This window comes from Toxotes jaculatrix, chromosome 4, assembly GCF_017976425.1.
Source record: "Toxotes jaculatrix isolate fToxJac2 chromosome 4, fToxJac2.pri, whole genome shotgun sequence".
Taxonomy (NCBI): domain Eukaryota; kingdom Metazoa; phylum Chordata; class Actinopteri; family Toxotidae; genus Toxotes; species Toxotes jaculatrix.
Window position 1 is genome coordinate 7,939,205 of NC_054397.1, and position 15,759 is coordinate 7,954,963.

At 40.3% G+C, this 15,759-nt stretch overlaps 1 protein-coding gene across 2 annotated transcripts in view; it reads left to right on the forward strand.

The window, feature by feature from the left end:
• The window catches only part of nr3c2 (nuclear receptor subfamily 3, group C, member 2), a 71,297-nt gene that overhangs the window by 32,633 nt on the left and 22,905 nt on the right, over positions 1–15,759 (forward strand). For both annotated transcript variants that reach the window (XR_005893927.1, XM_041035327.1), the window contains exon 3: positions 9,081–9,208. Coding sequence is in view for 1 of the 2 variants with exons in the window: in XM_041035327.1 (XP_040891261.1) it covers positions 9,081–9,208 (128 nt within the window). In the remaining variant the exon portion in view is untranslated. The remainder of the gene's footprint in view (positions 1–9,080; positions 9,209–15,759) is intronic.

Here is a 15,759-nt window from a genome sequence, read left to right on the forward strand (position 1 = left end):
CTTTACCCAGCTGATTGAAATCACACTAGTCACACTATTTTGACCTCACTACTACTACTTTCTCTTGTAAATAGAAAGACAAAATATTGCCCTGCTTAAAATGGGTTATTTCAGAAAACCGTTGATATCCCTAGTGTAATACAAGGCCGAACTTTGCCTTAAGATCTGGTATAAGTTGAAGAGTTTAACTGAAATTTGGTTGTGGTCAGTGTTAGATTACTAAGAACATGCATATGTGTTCCTTTGGTAGTTCATTGTGTAGACTGAGTTTTTCCTTTTTGCAGTAGTTTTTTATGAGACCCTAATTGCGCTGTATCCCTAAGCAGGTGTTGCATTGTTCATCCAGCGGCCATCTGGGCCTGTAATCCTTTGGAGGTGAACACACTGAATTTGAAAAAGGTCACTGCACAGACACATTTAGTTTGGCCCAACATTTTGTGTGTGTGTGTGTATGTGTGTGTACTTCCCACGTCTTTGCCCTCTAACCTTCTTTCTCTTTTGCATTTTGTGCCGTATGTGTGGGACCTTTTGTACCGGTGAGGTCAGAATCTTAAAGTTGACCTTTTTAGGAAAATAATGTTGAGCTTTACAGTAAGAAGCCCTGATGCTGCTGGACAAACTGCTGTCATAATCCTGTTTAATCACTCATTGTATGTACTCTGGGTTGATTGGCATTAACCTGGGAGGCACTGAATTGCCATAATGGCACTTGATTGATTGATTGTGATTATTAATTGAACAAATCTCTAATACTGTAATTCTTAAACAAGAATACATAACCAGTCTCCATTTGCAGATACTATGCATATTTAAACAATGAAATATGCAAAAAACACTGTGCAGAAACCTTCTAAATATCCATATTTCTGTAGTTGCATAGTTGATATATCATTGGCACGTTTTTGTTCATTACTCAATTGGCTCCTGACAGATGCTGTCAGCAGCACTTTGAGCTAAGTGGGTGAGCGCAGGCAGGACTTCTAGCTGGGTATACGGCTGCTCTTCTGCTGTTGAACCTGTCAAATACTATAGAGAGGCTGAATGGAGAGCAGCTCTCAGCAGTTCTGGAGCTAACATGCAGAATGTGCTGTCCTGGTGCTAACCACCTGGATCTTAGCCAGCCAGAGACTTGGCTTTGGCTCCTCTACACAGCCCACTTCTTAAGGTTGTGGTTTCATACCCTGTGAATTTAGTGAGCCACTTGACTATTAGCTATACATACAATAAACACCCCAGACAGGTCAACTTGGCAGCCCCATAGTTAACTTTATCTATCAGGATGCATGTTAATCTACTATGGTTTGTGTGCAGTGTTTCCCCTTTGCTCACACTGGACTCCCTGCCTGCTTCTCCTACATGTTTGTCCCAGTAGAATTGTAAATGACTGGTGGGTGTTGAGGATAATCGCATGTGACAGCTAATGCGTAGGGTTGCTGGCAACATGTGTCAGCGCCAGTGTACATTAACCTACATTCAGAGTGAGGCCTTTTTGAATCACACGAGAAAGGAAAAGGTCGCTTTTTGAATAAGATATTTTTCGGCATGTTTAATTTCCCTGGACTCACATGCTTAGTTCATTTAGTTCATAAGATTTTAGCATTTAAATGTCGACCTTCAGCTTGCTGTATATTGTAATCTTATTGACGAGACCCTTCTTCTGCTGAAGAAGGTTAAGTGCAAAGGAGTTGGCTGTGCATTAACTGTTGCTAGAAAGTGGAGAACAGAGGTAAGGAGTGTGTGGCATGGAGGTGGCTCAGGTCAGGGCTGATCCCTTAAAGATAATCTCCCTCTCCAGGGATTTGTTTTTCTCATTTGTCCTAGGGCCTCTAAGCTGAGTTTGGAGGTCACCTGCTGTACAGGCCACCAGACACATTTGTAAAGAGCCAGGTATTGCATGGAGCTGGTGGGAGAAACCAAAGTAAGCAGTAAATAGAGCTGAAACATGAACGCAAGGGGAGGCCAGGTCTAGAGTTCATCCTCCGTGCCACTGAAATCAAAGGATTTGGGTCTATACACAACCAGTTTTTGCAGCGTAGCTTTGAAGCAGTCCGTTTGTGTTTATGTTCATGGCAGTAAGCTAGATTATAGTCAGTTTTGAGCCATGTTTCACAAAGGTGGTGAAAACAGACTCCCTGCTGCGTATTTAGTTAGATTTAAGCCAACTACCGTGCTTATTTTTGTTGTCATCATGTAGGTTTATTTTCAGGAGAGGAATGCGATTTAAGTCACTGAACTGGTATTTCATGTTCCTTCATGTGTTGAACATTTTTTGTGGAACACCAGGCTCTTGTTTGCATTGTTTCTCCCATTCCCATGCCTGGAAATCAACCTGATGCCCAACAATGTATTTCTCAACATGTCAGCTGAATTGTGCTCCCAGCTGTTGTTTTGGCTGCTTCTGTTTTTAGCAAAGAATCTTGGAAACTTGGTGCTAAAATCAGAAACTTTGGGGATCAGTAACAGATCATTGTGAGGAGCACGTGAAAACTTAGGTTCTTAAAGACAATAAAGGCACTTTTGTATAGTCGATCAAAACAGTGCTCCAGGACCTGACAAGCAGATTTGTTAAGGCTGCTACAGAGCTGCATAAATGAATAGCAGGATTGTTTTATGCGGATGAATTAAGCATAGCCAGGACTGTAGTTATTTTGTTTTGTATTGTAATGTGTTTATATTGCATGTACAATTTTTCGCAGGACTGTTTTTCTCAGGACACTTCACAACATTTTGCAGGTGTTTGATGTTTTGTCCATCTCCTGTGGCAAGTGACAACTTCCAGCTCTGGAAAATGTCTCTCTAAATGGAGGAAGTTTTAGACGTAACCAAAGGTGGTGGGATTTACACCCATAAACCTTCTTCTCGGCCTTGTACAGATACGTTATTGCCATAGTCTCTTACGGTATTGGTGATCTTTGGCCTGGGTCACGCTTTGTGTGTAAATTAACTCTGTGGACTGCATTATGGCATTATGCAAAAAAGAAAATTTATGTGAAACAAAAAGTTTTGGAGTATTGGTGTGCAGTTTGCAAAGCATGAAAAACATGCAGACCAGCGTTCATTAGCATTCACACAGAGTTTAAGTATGTTGCACAGAAACCATGAACGAAGCTTTGGGCACGCAGTGGCCTAATTTTATACTGTATGGATGTGATTAGTCCCTCGCTGCCCTTGACAGGCATGAATTACGGGAGTTTCCAGCCACGATAATCCTCCCCACCAGATAATAACACCCTGCCACATCTCCCTGAGATTCATGCCTGCATGCTTTACCACTCAGCCAAAATATCTCAGGTGATTAATTTAATTCACATTGTGAGACAGTGAGTGATTTAGGTGAAGTTAAAATGGTCATACAGCTCCGACTGGTCATAAGCAGCTGAGTTATACTCCTGCTGCCCTAAAGGTATCCACTGTCTCCATAAAGCCCCTGTGCCACCACTATGCTGCTGCATACACCAGAAAAAGGTGAAAGTTCAGCAAAGAGTGAAGTGGATGTTCACAGTTGTTTATGGAATGGACAGGTACAGCTTCAGACATGTTGAGTTCAAACTGGATACTGTATGTAGATCTGAACGATACTGTAATCTGTATCTGCCCATAGACCTAGGCTCTATCGACTCCCAAAAAAGTGCGTTTGCGTGCATTTCTTGTCTCGTTTCTTTGTTTGCACTCTAAACAGCAGATTTATAGAAAGATAATCATGATTTGCTGTCATGGGTAAGGTCACATGAAGTTTGTCGGCATAAGCCTTGGATGGGAGACAACACAACAGCTTGGAATTTAAAACAAGGAATGCAATCACAGCCGGGATACCAGACTCCATCAAACAGCAAATTTGCCATTTCTGTGGTGAAATGCATTTTACTTGATGGTGAGAACGCCTCATTTACCCTGTAACTTTAAGTCTTTATTCATTGTACTTTATCAGAAAATATGAGCAAAATTATAAACTTTGAAAAGGAAAATGTGTATTTCTCCTTTCTGGAACATATGAAACACTAATGCACAACATTGTAAACTCATACATTTTTTTAACCATAGGAAGCAGCCAGAGTAGATTATATTGTAACCTTAACACAAGTGTAACACAAACCTGCCAAAGAGGAAATCTCACATTTCTGTATGCTCAGGTACTCTGTCCAATGCCAGGGTCACCTTCACCAGGAAAAATAAATCCCTGGTGGCTCTCTAACACTACCCATAAGACCTCTCTCCTTTTGAGAGGCGGTGAGTGGGTGTCAACCTAATGTTTATACTGTCTGCTCATGGTTATGTAAGCCATTTTGTCCTCTTTATCTTTCTCTCTCTCTCTCCATCTCCCTTGGCTTGTTTAAACTAATCTACCTTTACCTTTCCAACATGCCAAGTTGTGTGTTACATAAATATTCTTTGAACTGGTCTAGCTTAAGGTTTTTCAGCATGCCACGGTGTGTGTTACATAAATATTGTAGGCCAGACTGTAGAGAGGTACTGTACCGTGGAAGCTGTGTTTTTTTTTTTGTTTTTTTTTTGTTCCCAGAGTCAAGGATGCTTCTCTTTCATGAAGGGCAGGTTCAGGGAGGCAGTGGTACTTGTCTGAACCATCTCTGTGATAACAACCTCTAGAATGAACGAGTCAGTGTGTCTACCCAAACACACACACAAATGTATCTTTACTGTGGGCGGCTCTACAGCAGTGAAAATACAGTACAGTACAGTAAGCAAATGTGTGTGTGGCAGACACTGCTACATGCATGAGGATATTGTTATTCTATACAACAAAACTCTCTGTGGTTCAGCTGCTTGCTTACTGACTCTGTCATACTAATGTACTTGTGTGGGTCACAGGGTTCAGTCTTACCACGTAGGCCCTGCTGTCCTCCATCATTCAGCCATCGCACGGCCCATTATTCATCCATAATGATGTTATCTTGATAACCTCAGAATAACTACGGCCCCTTAACTTCCTTTGTATCTCTAATTTGTAATTTTTCTTTAACTTCATGCTCTGTTTCTATGGAAACTAATTGTTCTAGTTATGCCACGCTTGGATGACTTCTGACCTTTCTTTGTGACCCATATTGACCTGTTTACAGTTAATGGATTAGGAGAGAGAGAGTGTGCGAGAGAGGGAGAGAAAGAGAGAAAGCAAGAGATACAGAGAGAGAGAGAGAGAGAGAGAGAGAGAGAGAGAGAGAGAGAGAGGGGCTTCAAATGACTGCTATGATTATAAAGTACAGTGTTTCCGGATTCTGATAAATCTTTGGCTTAAATAACCATCCTTTCTGGTCTTATCGCTCGCTGATTTAGCATTCCTTCCACAGCTGAGAGAGGGTGGAGATATTTGAACCATTTGGAGAATGCTCCCAGTGTGACATCCGAATTACTTGTAGGAAAGCATGAGGCCAATTTGAGCCCAAACATCTGTCCTGTGGTTTGTCCTCACACATTTTAGTGGGCACAGTGGGCTTCGTCTGGCTTCAAGCTCGCACATTTCTTTTCCTTTTGTCGTTTCATTAATATCTTCCCTAAGCAGCGTGTCTGTCTGAGAAGCAGCGAAGGGGGCAGCAAGAGTTAGCAGGAGATACAAATTTCTGCTTGTACATTTTGGTGGGACGAAACAGGCATTGTGTACTCGCACTCATCTGTATCCTCATGGGAAATAAACAGCAACTAAATCAGTTGTTAGCTTTGTGTGTTATCTTTAAAGATGAAAGGACACTGAAAACAATGAAACCGCTGCCCTGGGGTTTCTGTAGGAAGGGAAAAAAGCAACAACTGGAGCGAAGAATGAAACCTTTGATCTGTGCAGTCAGTCCCATTGAGTTAGTCTGAAACTGTACCCAGAAATAGAGAAGACAGGGGGTCAAGAAAAAAAATGAGTCACAGACCCAGTTCACAGAAGTAGCCTACACACTATTGCAGAACTTTTTTGCGAAAACTCATAGACATTATGTTAGAGATAGGGATATTAGATTTTTTTTTGCAAAATGGAAAAATGTCTCGTCTCTAAGGATTAAGTCGAGCAACATTTTTTGTGTTAATATATTGTACATGTGTTAATATGCTCAGTCCCAAAAAACATCTGTACTCAGTATTATCTTTGCATTTGCTTCTTGTGCTCTCTGGCTCTCTGTTTTCAGTATGTGATGAAGGGTGGCACTAGGTTCTGCAGGCAGGTATTAAGTTTGTACTGCCAGCCTTAACAAGATGTTATTTCCAGTGGTACATTATCATTTAAGCCTTCATTGAAACAGACATAAATTGTGACCTCAGAATATTTCAAGCCATGAAAATGACAAGCAAAACAAAAAAGGAAATTCATGTGGCATGTGCTCGTGGCCTAGTGGTCAAAAATGCACACCGCTTAACCACAGTGTCCCAATTTTGATTTTGATTTTGTTGCATGACATTCTCTTATTCTTTCAAGCTCATTAAGACATATTTCCATCATTATTTTTGTATATACTCTACCCTAACAAACAAGTAGGATAATATCTGTGCTGAAACAGCCTGATTTGGGATTGCCTGCTCACTTGTGTGTAGTTTTGGGCTACTGGCAGCCATTGTTGCACAGTCACTGCAGCCTGGCCTGTCTGCTCTGGTTTCATAAGCAGAGAGAGTGAATGACCTATATACTTCTCTGAGGGAGGGGAAGTCACCTTGTTGGTGGACCAGCAGGCAGGCACACTGGTACACAGCAACAAGGTTTTAATGTGCAGCATTATTAAAGGGTTGACCACTGACTCCATATTAGAGGCATACTTTAGAGGGACCTCTCGTATACTGCTCGTGTTGTTCTTGTTCTGGGGCTGTTGATCTTGGCGTGGATTCCTGTTAACACTTCCTTTGTGATGGTGTGAAAAGGCCAATGTATAGGGGAATATTCAATAAATTAACATGCTGAAAAACACACGCTGACATGGATTGGATTTGTGCATGCACACAGTCACACACATTGTGCTCGCATTAACTGAAACCATGGGGCCCAGTGCCAGAAAGATCTAGTCAGACAAACACCTCACCAGAGACTCCTCTAAGCGTCCTAACAAATTGAATGTGTGTGTAGATGGACAGGAGGGAATTAGATCAGTGGTCCTGATTGTATCTGAGTGTGCTGTTGCTGTACCCCTTTCCAGCAAGTCCCCTGGAGGAAATTTGTGTGCATGAGAGAGAGAGAGAGAGAGAGAGAGAGTGGGGGGAGAGAGACAGAGGAAGAGGGAGAGAGAGAGCTTGGCAGCTGGTTTGATGAAGGATGTAAGGAGAATGTTAACCAGACAATCACCTTGCATGTTATTGATTGAGATGGGAGAGAGGTAATTAGCACAGAAAAGAAGGGGAAGCTGAGGCCACTTTTAATGTTTTGATACAAGGTGTTCTCTCTTTGTACCCATCTACATGTTGTGTTCTCTGTGTGTGTTTTGTGCTTATGCACTTGAAGTGAAATGTTTTATGAAAGATTATACTGTACACCCTAATCTTTCCATATGTATAGACCTAACCCATAAATGCATATAGCTTTCAATCCTCTCAAAATGTAAATGTATCATTTTTTATTATATGGCAGATTCAGTGTCATTCCATTAACTAGTAGCATAAATAAGTAGCATACCCTAAAATTAAGAGTCTATTACAATTTTATTCGCACCACTAAGCTACATGTCATGTGCCCTCCTCCACAGAATATACTTGTTCTGCAAAATGATGAAACCACATCATGTTTGACACTGAAGTGTATTTAGTGGCCTGCTCTGTTTTTAAAATTTCCCTCTCAACCAGTGCCACTGGATGTGCACTGGACATAAATCCTTTTTTTCCACATACATTTAGAGCATAAACAAACACTTTTGATAAGGCACACTTAAATTTGGTTATGGTAGATATATAGTTGGTGGGGATTTTATAGTTAAAAAAAAAAAACCTCACACCCAGTATGGAGGGGTGACAGCGTTTCTAAATGACATAAAAACATGTAATCAATGGATTAGCAAACATCTCAGTATATTGATAATGCTGTGATTAACACAGGACAAACATGTTAGAAGTGAGCCTACATGTGACAGAAAATACATGCACTAACTATAAAAGAGTTACGTTATTACTGTCACGTTTCTGACCATCAAGGTTGAAGGGTAGAAGCTGAAAATTTAGTGATACAGATTTTAGGTCATATTGTACATTTAAGGTGCACTGCAAGTCCTTTTTGCTTCTTCATACATGATAGTAAAATGCTTTAAGTGTGCCTCTTTACTACCTGGATTCATAATAGATTAACTACAGACAGACATCATACATTGCTTTTGACCTTTAACACTCATTACCATGACCCACATGGTCGCATTTGCGGGAATAGGTACACTGCAACTCTTAACTAATTCTCTCATTTAGTGCTGCATCAGTAAGAACATACTGTGCATCCTGAGCTGTAATGGTCATGTAATTGTAGGAATCAGTCAGTGGTGAAAGCAGCAAATGATGCCAAAGTAAACAATGCCTTGGATCAGGCAGATCTGCAGCAGACTGTCATCAGTTCTGTTGCCTGTTGGTTGAGTAAATAATGACAACATGCCGTGGTATTTACAGTACAGCACACATCAGTCCTGATTCTCACCTTTGATCGTTGACCTTAACTGGTTACACAGTTTACACTATTACAGAAAGGTTTTTGCTTTATTGTGGTTTTTGTTATTTTAGTCCACCACCCAATACTTTTTCCAGTGCCTCACTTTTTTTCATGCCAGAGGAGGAGACAAGTGTTTTGGATCCAACTTAAATTTGACATCCTGCTCTGTGTCTCTCTGCTTATTGAATTTAAATAATCTCCTCTATAATTCTGTCATTGTCATCTCTGTAAGCCTGGGTAAGCTATAAATCAGTTGAGTGCAAAGCCCTCCTCTCTTGGTTGGCAGACATCTTTATGGGTAGCCACATTGTGCTGCTACTGTACTTTGGGTCGTAAAATCCAAAAATGTTTCACAATGTGTATCAGGCTGTAGCACCGCTAGGAAGGGGACATTCTGCCCTGGCTTTGCTGTTGACTTTTGAAAATTCTTAGTTGATTTATGTCTGGTCTGAAAACGTGTGTGTGTGTGTCCTTCCAGCTCGCCGCTGAGACAACCATCCTCAACAGTCAAAGTGTGCCTGGTGTGTGGAGACGAGGCATCAGGATGCCACTACGGTGTCGTGACATGTGGAAGCTGCAAAGTCTTCTTCAAAAGAGCTGTGGAAGGTACGGCCATAACCCATGTTCAAACAAAATGTCACTATTGAGAGCTTTTCTACACTGCGAGTTCAGAAAACACAAGCAAATAAAGACAACATCTTCACCACTTTGACAAGACATGAACGTTGTAAATAAGTAAAGCACAAACAAATTGAGAAACACTTTTTCCGAATCAACAACACACAGGCAGCACAAAGAAATGCACTGCAAATACAGAAAGCAAGTAAACAGAGAAATGCTGCAAGTTGTCCAGAAGAATGTTTTTTGGCAGTACTGAAAGTTATGAACATGCTAGTAATTAGCAAAAATAAACATCAATAGCTGATTTTTGAACATCAATGATGAGTTGTCAACATATTCATTTCAGCATTTCTGCATTTGCTTGTGTTTTCTGTACTTTCATATTTATTTGCATGAAAACACCTACATGGTGAACATGTTTAATGTCCTGCTCTATTTATTAGCAGTGTTTTCTTTTGTTGCTCACACACTGAAATTTTTTATACTTTAGAAAAATGTTTAAACTCTTAATACCTGGAAGAACAAAGCCACTGTGACAGTATTTACATTGTTATTCAGCAAATTTCATTCATATTGCATTACATCAAAATGAATACCCACAATCGTCTCTGTGAGTATCAAATAATTCCAAACAGTATCACCTTAACTGACAACTGCAGCCTTCAGAGTTATTGGCAGAGACATGGTGCTCAATTCATTAACAGTGGTTCATGGGGAGTGCCTTTTGCCAAGTAAGTTTAGATTTGTGGTAGAAGCTTACAGCATTTCCAACTGGAAAATGTCAATGAGAGAATACAATAAATAACTTTATCAGACAATCATTTTTAATCTTGATAGAACAGAGTTTGAAAAGCTCAAACAAGTGCATGGTGGAAAGCAGTGAAACAACTTATTCCTTCCATTTAGACAGCACTCAGCGCTGAAATTTTTTTTGAAGAATTATTAATCGGTAGTTGATGCTGGTTTTATTTGCACTACAATGTTTTATGCAACAAACTACTGTTTAAACTCTGTAGGTCTTCTGCATATATTTCCAAAAATATATTCCCCACAGATCATTACAATTACCAAAAGCAGTCATTTATAGACTGTGACCAAGTTGAGTGGCACCATAAAAAAAAAAAAAAAAAGACTAACAAAAATAAATAACTAAAATAAATACATTTAGTAGGTAATTCTCCCGCAGCAGCCATTTATGTTATATTTAGCTTAGGGAAAATCAGCAGTACCATAATGTGCTTTTCATTTTGCGTCTATTGCCTGAGGCGTTGGCCTAACTCATTTAGATGAGTGTTTGAATGCAAAACACACACTTACAGACCCAGAGCAGGACAGGGAAAAAAAAGAAAAAAAGGAAAAAAAAAAAAAAGAGTCCTGCCAGCCACCCTTTAGGCCCTCTAGGTGTTTTCCTGACCATTGGAGGAATTGCACTCATTCCCAATCAAATCATGCCTTAATTTGATGATATTTACACACTGTCATTCTGGGGACCGGAAACTAGATTATGTGTCTGGGGTTATCAAATCAGACAAGCCATTGTTCTTGCTTCAAGCAGGGCCAGAAGAGAGGTGGTGGCAGATGCTAAAGATTCGACTTTGTGTGAGTGCTAGTCAGGTGAGGCTCTGAAAAACTCAGACCTCTAGGTGATTAAACTACCTTTTTCGTATTGTATATTATATATAATCATATTGGTATTGACTCATTGAGTGTGCAATGCCCTTCAAATCTAACGCAGTACTCTTTACTCTCATATCTCTCAGAGTATCTTTCAGCTTTTGAGTGGAGTTTCCTCTTGATTCTGCACTGCCAAACAACAAAAGAAGTTCAACTGTGCAAACTATGAAAGCGTGATAAGGGCAACCCATGTTGTGATGTCATTAAGGTTGCGTGTGATGCGTGCGCCCTTCTGATGTGCAAAGCGAGCTGTTACCTTACTTGACCCCTCCACAGCTGCTGCTGAGGTGGAAAGAGAGAAGTAAGGTGGAGGGAGGCAAAGGATGAAAATAGTGAGAGAAGGATTTTGCAAAGTGAAGAGAGATAGAGGACAGTGAAACAGATACAGCGAGGGAGGGGGGGAGGAAGGACAAAGAAAAAGTCAGACGCAGACAGAGAGATAAAGAGAGGAGGAGCTGAGAGAGGGAGTAAGAGACAGGGAGAGGGACGGAAAGTGATGTGTCAGCAGTGAGCGCCAGAGAGGTGTAAGTTAGGACGTGAGGAGACGTATTACTCCTCCCCTCTACCAGCATTTCCTCCTCATTCTCCTCCTCTTTTCTTTCAAAGTTAAAAACTAAGACTCAGTATGTGAGATATAAAAGAAGACTGCAGAGAGTGGGCATCTGTACAAGGAGAATAATCCAGCCCATGCTTAATTTCTTTTGGCACTGCCGGCTTCAGGGGACACAACTTTTCGGTTGGCTGTAGCTCATTAGATGACTAACTGGCTCACAGCCCTTTACTACAGAGTTAGTTAGCATTCTGGAGTCGTCAACAAATCAGTAGAAATCCTCTGACTGTGGAGGGTCTGGTTTCCCCTTTATCCAAGTCAGACATGTCATTGTTAGGTAGCTTTATTTTACATCACCGGAGCCTGGCATAGTTATTCTTTGAAGTCCACATTTTAGATTTACACGTAGACCATCTGTTAGGAATATCTATTGGCCACGTGAGCCTTTTACTTTCCAAATCTGTTCACTTACAGTCCTCCTCAAGAGGACAAATATTCATTCCACTTAATTTTTGTCATATCTACCAGAAGGCACCGCCAACTGTACACTATAAAGTTTATAACCATGATCTCAGGAAAAATATAGAAATATCAAATTAATTGCTGAGTGTACTCAGGCTGTGAGCCTTTCAAAATGCCCTCAATTCATTCTTTAAGCATTCAGAACACAGTAAATAAGTGCACACACTTTCTTTTCATAAAAGAAACATCCACCTGCTCTCCTATTCACTACAAGTCATGCAGTTTATCTTACACAGTATGGCATCTCTTATTGTACTACCATTTTATTTACCATCACATTTTAGATGTTCCCATAGTAAACAAACAGAGACTTGGGGGAAATTGAATTTATGAAGCTTACAAGTTTTGCTACCGTCGAGTCAACTGTCATGTGCAAAACATGCAGCCAATTTATAAGCTCTTTTGAAATTAATGAATTCTTTGGCATGAATGTTTGCCCTGCACTGCAGAAAAATACCTTCTGACAAACAACAGTTCATAAATATGTGTTATCATCGCTAATGAAATGTGGAAATAGCTGAATGCATTCATGTGTGCTTCTCTCCTGAATCCGCTCCACTAAAGACTAGCTTGTTGATACAAGACAGCTGCACTCAATAAACGACTCCATGTGGAGCGCATTTGAAGAGTTGAACGCCAGCTTATTATTCACATGTCATCAGTGGCTTGGCATGTCTGCGCTTTGTAATAATACTATGCACTACTTTTAGCTCACTAGCTGTTTTTGCTGGTCTCTTATTGAACTGAGAGGTTTACAAAGACATTAGTCAACCTTGTTATGGCCTCACTGTGTTCTAAAATGTTACTGGGTCGTGGTTTCCATGGCGCTCGCGTCAATCTAAAAACCTGTTCTTCTGTACCGCCTCTGTGGGAGAGGTCATCTGAGGACACGTCTCGCACTGTTTCTGCTCTGACTGGCAACTCTGGCATCCAATCACATCTTCCTCAGATCAGGTCAGAGGAATAAAGGCCTCCCTCCAGTGCCGGAGTGAATGCTTCACGTTGTGTGTGTGCAAGAGGCTCGTGTGACAACGGCTGTAGGGAAGCCATTTAGCGGTGTTGTCCAGAGCCCAGCTCCTCAACACACACCTCACATCTGATGTTCATTGATTAAAAGACTGCATACAACATATAAAAGCACAAGCACAGGCTTGATATACACACGTGCATGGGAACACACTTCTTTGTAAGTATTTAAGGAATTCAGGTGTAAAGCATTAGATCGTATGCTTGTGCCCCACATAACGTAACAGACGTTTAGATTGGAGAACGCAACCTGTGGAAGGGTCTCTCTATTGCAACCTAAATATATACTTACTGTTATAGTATATGTTTTACATCCTTACTGCTTTAGAAACAGACACAAGGGCATGCAATATATCAAGACTGCAACTAATGATTATGTTTTTATAACAAAAAAATCTGTCAATTGGGTTTTTTTTTTTTTTTCAATTTTTAGCCTGGAAAATAATAGAATATAGGGAAAAAAATATTTTCCTGAAGCCAAGAAAAATGCAGCAAATCCTCATGTGAGAAGCTAAAGCCAGCAAATGTTTGGAATTTTTGCTTGGTTAATTACTTAGATGCTTGTGTAATTTTCTTTGTCAAATGACTAATCAGTTAATTGGCTAATCCATTTCAGCACAATATAAAGTATCTAGACTCCATTTTGCCTGCCTGTGAAGCCTCTTATTACAGTAACAGGTACACTGCATGTTTGGTGCACGTGCACAATGATATAACTCTCATATACGCACACTACTTCCTCCATGCCCTCAGTTCCCCTAGCCTGGGCTGACCCCCAGGCCCGATGGCTCTCTGGTGGATATAATCTGACCTCCATCTCTTCCTTCTCCCTGGTGATACCTTTGTTCTTTGACATCAATGCAAAAATGATCCAGAGCAGACAGTGGGTTACACCTTTTGTGTTCAACCAAATAAGCAGTGCCAATCTGATGGGCTTTATCAGTGTCTTCAATGATGATTGGTTTGTTACAGATACAGTACCAGGAGAGTGCTGTGGCATTACATTTTAATGCCAGTATGCTAAAAGTGTGCATATCAGATGCACTCTGCTCTGTACACAAAAAACCTTATTTAAGTGGTAGCAGATAAGAAACCAAAGTTACGTAATCCATACTGTACCAGCAGAATTAAGTGGAGGTACTCCACGTTGTTTTCCTTCAAAATGTGTGATTAACTTTTTACATAGGCATTCAGGTAATGTTTCAATAGACATAAAATTATGTTTTTAAAACAGCTTTGATGTGAAAGGGGGTAAGGGGGGTTGGGCATACTTCTGTTGCAACAGTTGCCTGCCTTCTCTGATTTTGGGAGGGGGGGAAATCTGATGTGTGTCTGACCTATACTTCAAACATAAGTTATACAAATTAATATTTGAACATCTTGGCGTTTGGTGTTGTGCCACTGCTGGGAATAAAGTTATAATGAATTGTAGATAAGAGTATTGTAAACATCACTTTTGTACATGAGACACTTGTAAATACCATATTGAAGCCTAAATAATAACTAAATGCATTATACATAGTACAAAGAAAGCAGATGGGGAATATCTTTGTGGGAAGAAAGTGCACAGGACAACTGTTAGAGATATAGCACATTATTATAGAAGTGGAGACATTAGTAAACAAAATAACAGCTTCTATTTACATCCTATTTTAACTTCTGCAGCCTCTCTTTATAATGATCCAGACAGGGAAACTTAATTGTGTAGAGCCCCATCCAACACAGCTGTTTGTGTGTTGTCCAAAGAACTGGAGTTGCAGAGCTACTGCAAGGCAGTGATTTGCATATTGCTGGCCCAGTGGTAACAACAATTACATCTCTGAGAGGCCTGTCTTTTGGTTGTTTGGTATTTTGGCTATGTAATTTAGGTTGCATAAATACCGATGAATGACGATCACAGAATTGACCAAATGCTTTGCGAGTGGATAATTAAATGGCATTAATCCACGAGACTGACATAGATTTCAGCACATCCTTTAGCTGTATTCCATCTTGTGTCTGCAGTACCGGCTCGCAGCTAAGAGATTTGCTTCCTCTGCCAAATGCCATTCAGACAGTCACAGTAGTATTATTGATGTGGGTCAACTACTGAATCTGAGGGGCTATTTTCACAATCAGGCGTCTGAGCACTGTCTAGTGGCTATTTAAATATGTCAGGTTAAAGGCTGTATTTCAGAAAAGGCCCTAAAGTCTGTGTGTTTTCTTTGGAAAGCAGATGTACTGTATCTGTGTTGGTGGTAGGAGGACTGCAGGGCAGACTGCTCTCGTTAAAGTGGGGTCCCCACAGGAAAGATTATTTCCCTCTTAGAAGAATTTCCTTATAACTGATGTATGCTGGAGCTGACAGACAACATAGACATCTCCGCAGGTTGTTGCCAGATTGTGAGATCATTAGCTAAACCTAGACGTGAGTGGACTCCATTAAACAGCTCTGAGGGTCGCCATGTAATGGAGAATGCTGACAGAGTGTGCATTGTACAAGCAGTGAGTGTCTGGAAAGATGTCAAATTTAATACAGTACAATACATACAACTTAATACAATCTGAAGAATCTTTATCTTTTTCATGGAGTATTATATGAAAATATCTTGATAGGATTTGGCATTATTGGCAGCTTTTCCAGTAATTTCTGGATAAGAAGCACATGGAAATATGAGTCAAACGGGGTTGATAAATTAGCCACTTTCATTAGAGATGAAAAGATTTTTTTTTTGTTCAGTTTTATAAGATATTTTCCAAGGTAACAGAAAAAGTAACATTCATC